This window comes from Asparagus officinalis, chromosome 4 (assembly GCF_001876935.1).
Source record: "Asparagus officinalis chromosome 4, Aspof.V1, whole genome shotgun sequence".
Taxonomy (NCBI): Eukaryota; Viridiplantae; Streptophyta; class Magnoliopsida; order Asparagales; family Asparagaceae; genus Asparagus; species Asparagus officinalis.
This window is the reverse complement of record NC_033797.1, coordinates 138,671,951-138,680,604: the sequence shown is the minus strand read 5'-3', so window position 1 is coordinate 138,680,604 and position 8,654 is coordinate 138,671,951. Positions and strand designations below refer to the sequence as shown.

Here is an 8,654-nt window from a genome sequence, read left to right as displayed (position 1 = left end):
GTTATAACCGACCATTTTTTGCACATATTAAGCCGTTTCAACTTGTTGGCAAATAATTTCGTGAAGATAAAAATTCACGATTTTATGAGCTATAACTCATGACTTTTGGCCTTTTTGGTGGATTTGACCCATTGGTAAATAATTTCTCAGAGGCCAAAATACATGATTACATGATCAATAACCCACCATTTTTGGCCAAATTTATTTTTTTCAACTAGGTAGCAAATAATTTCATAGAGGTTCTGATTTCATTAAGCAATAGCCCAAAAATTTTGACCATTTTTAGTGGTTTTGACCCGTGATCAGATATTTTTGTGATGGCAAAAGTTTACAATTTCAAAAGGTATAACCTATGATTTTTGGCCATTTTTGTGCTTCGACTAGTTGATAAGTAAATTCGTGAAAGCAAAAGTTCATGATTCGGTGAGCTATAACTCATAATTTTTAGTTATTTTTAGTGTTTTGACCATTTAGCAAATAATTTCTTAGAGGCAAAAATTCACGCTTTCGTGAGCTATAACCCACGATTTTTAGCTATTTCTAGCTATTTCATCATGTTGGCAAATAATTTTGGTGAGAGAAAAATTTATGATTTCATGAGCTATATCTCATGATTTTTGGACATGTTTAGTTGTTTCCACTAGTTGACAAATAATTTTGCGAAGATAAAAATTCACACGATTTCATGAGCTATAACGAAAGATTTTCAGTATTTTTAAACATTTTGATCTGTTGGCAAATAATTTCTCAGAGACCAAAATTCATGAATTTTATAAGCTATAACTCACCATTTTGGCCACATTTAGTTGTTTGAGAACTAGTTGACCAATAATTTCAAAGAGGCAAAAATTAACGATTCATGAACTATAACACATGATTTTTTGCTATTTTCAATCATTTCTGTCCATTGGCAAATAATATCCCAGATGCCAAAATTCATGATTTCATAAACTATAACCCACTAATTTTTGGCCATATTTAGTTGTTTTGACTAGTTGGGAAATATTGTGCCAGATGCCAAAATTCATGATTTAAAGGGCTATGACCATGATTTTTAACCGTATTTAGTAGTTTCGATATGTTGTCAAATAATTTCTTGCAGGTCGAAAGTCACACTATATCTCATGATTTCATGCGCTATAACCCATGATTATTTTGCCATATTTAGTTGAATGAATCGGTTGGCATATAATTTTACGGAGGTAAAATTTTCTAATTTAATGAACTATAACCAAATATTATGGACAATTTTAGTTGTAATCTATTGGCAAATAATTTTCCGATGGTCAAAATTCATGATTTTATGAGCAATAACCCACAATGTATGGCCATATTTAGTTGTTTTGAAAAATAGGCAAATGATTTTTTAAGGAAAATTTCATGATTTCACGAGCAATAAGCCATGATTATGGGCCATTTTTAGTCGTTTCAATCCTTTGACAAATATCATTATTTAGGCCAAAATTCATGATGTCATGAGATATAACCCACCATTTTAGGCCATATTTAATTATTTTGACTAGTTAGCAAATGATTTCACGAAAGCAAAAATACACGATTTCATGAGCTGTAACTTATGATTTTAGCCATATTTAGTGGTTTCGGCCCGTTGAAAAATAATTTTACAGAGGCAATAATTCATAATTTCATGAGGTATAACTAATAATTTTTCGTCATATTTAGTTGTTTCGATAAGTTGGCAAATAACCTCACGAAGGAAAAAATAAGATATGAAGAGCTATAACCTATGATTTTTGGTCATTTTTAGTGATGTTCACCTATTGTAAAATAATTTCTCCGTGATGAAAATTCAAAATTTTATGAACTATAACCCGAAATTTATACCAAATTTAGTGGTTTCGGTCTGTTAGCAAAAAAAATAACATAGGTAAAAATTTACGATTTCATCAGCTATAACTCATGTTTTTTTAGATGAGTTAATGAATAAATTTTGTGGAAGCCAATATTCACGATTTAATGAGCTATCTCATGATTTTTAGACCACTTTTACTGGTTTCAAGCCAATAGCAAATAATTTCTTAGAGACCAAAATTCAAATTGCACTTTAGATCATCCTGCTTGAACATACATAGATCAGTATATGAAAGTCACTAGAATAACACCTTGGTGATATTAAAGCAAAAAATCTAGTTACATAAGTTTTCATTGAGGAGCCTACAAGATGTCATGTTAAATCCTGCTCATTTACAACATAGCCACAGCTGGAGGACGCTTCCTTCAGCATGCAGGGCATGTTGAATTTCTTCAGGAAAAAATAGATTCAACTCGGACAAATCAAATGCAATTAAATTACAGAAGGTTGAGAGAATATCATAAGATAATCCCTAAGATATACACACACACACACACCATAGTCCACAATGCATTCTTCTTATAACTAGTAAACACAGAAAGATTCACCCTTGCTATTAGGCGTGCAAACCGATCAGATAATCATCGGATGTGCTTCAGCAAGGAAAACGCATCTACAATTCTGCCAAAATCAAATACGAAGATGGAGCGGAAAAGAGTAAAATATATCCAAATACACATCGATACGAGACAAAGTAATAAAACTCAGAAGTACATATGTTATATAATATAAGGATTGTTTAAATAACACAAAATAAAATTTCTTTCCCCACTGCTTTAGGGACGTCTTCATGGTTAAAGTCGAATATCTGTATCATGAAAATCGGTTGTATCCACAAACTGTGCATTAGTTTCCTCTCAATTTGCTAAATCCCACTTGACCGCTACTTAGTTTTTCAATTATTCTGCACACAACAACCATGAAGATGCCTGCTAAGACATTTCCATTGCCAGATAATAAACTTAGAACATCGCTGGCCTTCAAGTCAAATACCAAATTAATATGGCTCTCTAGTGAATAGAAATATAGTTACTGATACCCCTACTTCCTAGTAGTTGGACCAAATACTTATTGATTCCTTGTGATCTCACGTTCCTTTAATATCTTCTTGTTCGTGTTGCCTAAATAGAATTGAAACCTTGTTCGATGTCTTATCTTCATACAACTGTTGGCAAGAGAGCAAGTAAGGGCAGACTATAGGCAACGGGCAAAGGGATCTGAGATGTGTATTCACAACCAAACAAATGAGGATATAGCCAACTATTTCCTGGTTGCAATGACAAAAAAGGATGAAGAATGGATGCAGAAAATGTATCATTACCATGCTGTCTAGCTATAAATTTGATTGATATGGCTTCTAAGAAGTAAGACCTACATAGTGGATCCCAACCTAATGTAACAAAAAGAAAATGTGATGCCTTCCCGAGAAATTCTGCACGCAGAAAGGTGGGGAAGAAACACCAATAAAAACAAGATTCAGCTGTTATTAACGGTCACAGCTCACAGCTGATGAGGAGTTGGAAACACAGAACTGATAAAGTAGTTCCAACAGGGTTTGTAAGCGTTAGTGATCTCTAATAGTGTTGTGCAAGCAAAAACTTTTATCATATAGCCTACTCAAAAAATGAAAACAATGTATACAGGCATATAATCTTGAAAAATTAGAAAATAAGTTAGAGCTGATTGTTTCATTTCTTAGTTTACGTCCAACATAGATAAGGCTTCATAGTTCATACGAAAAGTGTTCACACTAAATGGTGTGCAATTTCATAAACTATATATGAAAATTGGTCCTTTGGTTTCCACTCCTCATACAATTTGCAGGGCATATAAAAGTATAATTAACATTCTTGTTTACCATACATCACCAGTAACTCTAGTTAGATCATTCGGTTTATAGAATTGGCATATCTAATTTGTTTTTTTAATTATCTTTATTGGGTATTTATCAACAACAATATGTGAACTTGAAATCACTCCTTAAAACTCTATGTTTAAACAATATTTACCAAGATTGAATTAACACTCTTTGTTACCATATGTGGGTAATAAATCTACAGTAAATCATTCAGTTCTGTAGTCCATCTTTATTTAAAAGTTCAACTTTTTTTTTTGAAGGGTAGGCACAGATTTCATTTTCAGAAATCAACCAGCTTGGATATCTAGATAGAAGTCTTGCCATCAAATTGTCAATAAGATTGACGGGCGCACATGCTGGTAAATGCAAACTGCCATGTTTTAGCATGGATGCACATGTGTAGGCCTGTGCCCCCACACACAGGACCTCATGCATTTATGTGCATGCGCTCAACCACACACATACAAACACACACATACAAACAAAGAGAGAGATGTAGCAAAGTTAGGTAAGAAAGTGCAGAATTTTCTTCATCCATGTAGAACAATACCAATAAAATAACAATGTGTAGGTTAAAACACTAACATGGCAAAAAGCCCAGGAAATAAAAGCACACCACTCCGTAACTATGACAAAAATATGTTTCCAGCATCTCACACACTTGTGTGCGCGTGTCAGTGTGCCTGCATATAATATTCCCCTGCCTAAAAAATTAAGTAAATTTGAAAGGAAAAAATGGTCTTCCATGAACAAGAATAAGGAGTTCCATTGAGAACGTAAACAGAGGGTACTGATAATCCATATTATAACAAACACATTATTTGTGCTGCCTGTGCGTTAGAATTTTGGAATTAAGCAGAAGATAACACATTAATTACCATGTTTCATGGGTTTGTTTGAATGGACTTCAGTATTAGCAGACAAAGGTGGAAATTTATTGATCTAGGACAACCATAGGAATGTGTACCAGTCTTAGCATACCTTCACACTTCATAGATATGTGATGCTTTCTCTATCATCCCCAGTCCAGCAAATTAAGTTGAGCTCTGCGCGTAGTGATATATCCCCTACAAAAAAATGACTCGCTGTAAAACATTAAGTGGTGACCATTAATGAATAATAAGACACAAAACAAAACAAATATTAGAAAGATCGAAATGTGAAGTTGAGAACCAGTCCAACTTGTTTGAGCCTTTTAGTGGTCTGAATCGTGTTAAAACACAGAAAAAAGTACTGACACAAGCCTTTTGTATCCAGAAAGACTGATCATTTTCATTATCCTATGATAAAGGAAAACACACTACATGTTATTGTAATGATGAGTTGTTCCATGTCATGAGTAAATTTGTACCAGATCCAGCATGTAATGCATGTCATCAACTTTTCTTTTCCTTTTTTTTATTTTTTATTTTTTATTTTTTTACTCTTCAGTCATCCACAGATTTTATTTCCTATAGAATTGTGGTTGTAATATATTGCCGAAGAGTGTATGCTAGTTAATCAAAATGAGAACAAATACCCAAACAATTTCCAGAACTAAGGGTATAATTTATGAACAACACATATCTTATAGTTGGTGTTTGAACCAGGCACTTCATCTCAATGTTTACATCTGCATTGTAAAATTAAATAAATGAAAAAAGCAGCATGTACGAAGACACCAGACTATGGCATTTGATTTTGTATCATTGATACCTAAACTGTTAACTTGTTCAACTCTGGATAAGCCAAATTTTGGACAGGCACCAACCGTAACTTTAACCAGCAATCTTAAACATTATTCACAAATTTGGGTAATAATTTGACAAACATGGGAGCTATTGAGTCTGGCAACTGCAGTTAAGAAAGTCTTCAATAGAGCACTGCAGCTGCCTGGTATCAGTCCAGTTATTATAGTGAAGAAAATGAAAATAAAGAAAATCCAATTAGGTTAGATGAGAAAAAAAATTATACCATAGAAAGAAGACCTGCAAAAGCATCTAGATGCCGTAGATATTGATCCAATTAAATGTTTAGCACCCAACTGAAAAGACTGAAAGCAGTTCTAAGAGATCTCCTTCAGCTTTTCTTCGTCAAAATCCTTTGGCTCTAGGATTGTCTGCTCTTGAGAGCGACAACCTAATACTTTGTTCAAAATTCAATTGATAAAAAGAAAGAATCAAAAGATTATAGTCAGGTATTCATGGAAGTAAGTGGATGATAAGACATTCTTGAATATTATGAATATACAACATTGTGTGACGAATGGGCAACAACATGTCAACATTAAAACTATTTTTTGCGCTTAAAGTCTTGACTTTAGAAGAACTACACTGAATACCAGAGCATTAAACAAAGAACAAAAAAAAATGCCAAAGAAGAAAAAAAATGATATTGTACACCAAATAAATTATGAGCAGTCACCTTCTTACAAAAGAGTGCATTTTCTATGAAACCAAGCATACTTATCTATCATAACTGGCATTTAGTTTGACACTAGTACGCTTATCTGAATATGGTTCACATTTCCATTTCCTCATTGTTGAAAAATATCCCAATCAAACTCAGGTTGTGAAAAGATCTCATAATCAGTAGGCCCATCAACAAAGCTTTCCACAGTTTGCATGCCTTCCAAGATCGATGGCTGAATGACATCAGTCTTGGAAGGAAGCACTTTATAACAGAACAACAAACCAAGTGTAAATATTGCCTGCAGCTTTGTCGAGTCTCCTTGAACCGAAAAGAACAGCAACATTGCAAGAAGAAACAAGACCACACAGAAATGCATGATGCAGAGAACCCTGTCCATCAACTTCCCGTCATTGCCAGATGGGAAGCCGCGAACTCTGTACACAAATAAGAAATTGTACTTATCCACAATGTAACGATACCCAAAGTAAACGGCGCCCACAGGAACCACCAATGGAGCGAATAACGAATAGATCATGGTGAGAGCGAATATCGTGAGGTTAAAAGCATAGTATTGTGCGAAATCAAACGTCTGCTTTGGGGCATGGAAGCTCCTATTGATCGGGTAAACTGAAAGATCCTGAGCTTCAATACCATTCAAACCCGAACTGTCTTCTCTCTCAGACATCAGGGGCATCCGAAGATTATTATTAGAATCCTGACTCTGCTCCGGAATGTAATTTTCATTCTGCTCAGGAACCAACTGTAGCATGTCATTTTTCCGAAACTTTTTTAGGGTCTTCTTTATCCAAGGAATAGGAGCCAATAGATCAAAGGATATCCCTAAAAAGGAACTTGTTATGAGAAATGCAAGTGAGGAGAGACAAGATCTCGAAAGAAACGACGCACTCATATACTGTTCGATTCTTTTGCAGTCCTCTCCATCCAAGTAACACCTCTTCATCCCAAGAATAGCACTTTCCAGTGAAGACTCTACAAGAGCTCGCAACAAAATGAGATTCACGAGAAAGAAGCAAACCATCTTCAGCATAGCAGCTCGTTGCTCTCCAGAAACAGTTAGATGCCTCTCAAACTTGGAAAAATAAGACAGGACAGATGGGATTATTATGTACATGCTCACGAATAAAACCACATTCGGCAAGAACTGAAGAATTATAGATGCGAGCCAGCTCGAGCCCTCGAACCAATCTAGCCATGACTGAGCACTGTCCATGGCCTCTGCATTGATGATCCTAGCAGCACTCTTCATAGCACTAATCAAAGCAAGTGGCGAGCTACAGAACAAGAGCAGAAGTAAAAGGCAAGTGTTAACAGCAACTCGACGGAGCCTAAGGGAGAGCTTGCTCAAACCCAAATGGCTCCAATAGATATCAGAAGCTGGTGGAGCCCGCTCCACCCTCCACCGGCTCCTCTCAAGCTGGAGCTCCATCAAAGGAAAGAACTGACCAATGGGTTTCTTCTTCTTCTCTGTCCTGAAATCTTTTACCGCCTTGTTCGTCGTGTAAACATCTTTAAACACCACAAAAGCAATCCCAGCTCCCGGTGCTCGCCCTTCTTTATACTCCATCAACTTATTCTCCAATTCCATTCTCAAATTCTGCAACTTCCTTAGCCTCTCCTCATCAGTAAACCCCAATTTCGCACGCAGTCTCGCCCACATATCTCTCAACCTTCTCTTCCAAGTTTGAGAAAAATTATCGCCACTTGCACCAAGCACGATCTCGTCATCACCTCCATCTTCATTAGTGTTCAGAGACCTAGCATCCAATCGAGCTTCCAACCAAGAAATCTCATTCTGGGTCTTGGTCCACTTCGCAGCAAGATCTTCCAAAGTACACAAATCAAAAGGAACAACCACTCTATAAACTTTACCAGGATACCTATGCTGAAAATACTCCTCAAGAGGAGCCTTATCAGCCGCCAAACCCTTCGGGATCCCCTGCACCATAATGCTAAACAAAGCAATCGAATTGGTCGGCGAAGCCGTGCTGGAAGTCGAAGCATTTGCCGCATCCCCCTCCTCAAATCTCTTATGCCTTAACATCTCTTCCATCTTCGAGATACCAAAATGAGCGACCACCACCACGAGCACCATGAGAACGAAGTGGGCCCAGAGGATGGGCGATCCCTTCGGAATGTGTGTTATCGTGGTTTTGGCGAAGTCGTCGAGGATCGCGGCGGTGCCTGCGTAGAGATTGAGGGGCAGAGCAGCAGTTAAAGCAAGAAGAGAGAGGGCGAGGAGGACGAAGAAGCTGGAGCGCTCGATGTGGAGGAATTGGGCGGCGTCAGCGCCGCAGTGGAGGGCGATGTGAGCGTGGTAGACTGCGAGGAGCTTGGTGGCAAGGGCGGTGGGCCCCGGGATAAGGCGGTGGGAGGGCGAGGAGGACGAAGAAGCTGGAGCGCTCGATGTGGAGGAATTGGGCGGCGTCAGCGCCGCAGTGGAGGGCGATGTGAGCGTGGTAGACTGCGAGGAGCTTGGTGGCAAGGGCGGTGGGCCCCGGGATAAGGCGGTGG

The 8,654-nt window shown here is 37.3% G+C and overlaps 1 protein-coding gene across 1 annotated transcript; it reads right to left on the bottom strand.

Annotated features, from left to right (window-relative positions):
- On the bottom strand, positions 5,921–8,647 carry LOC109839530 (CSC1-like protein At4g35870). The gene is made up of 2 exons (XM_020408006.1): positions 8,522–8,647; positions 5,921–8,379 (listed from the first exon to the last, which is right to left on the bottom strand). The coding sequence occupies exon 2, from the start codon at positions 8,233–8,235 to the stop codon at positions 6,247–6,249; it is 1,989 nt and encodes a 662-aa protein (XP_020263595.1). The 5' UTR covers positions 8,236–8,379; positions 8,522–8,647; the 3' UTR covers positions 5,921–6,246.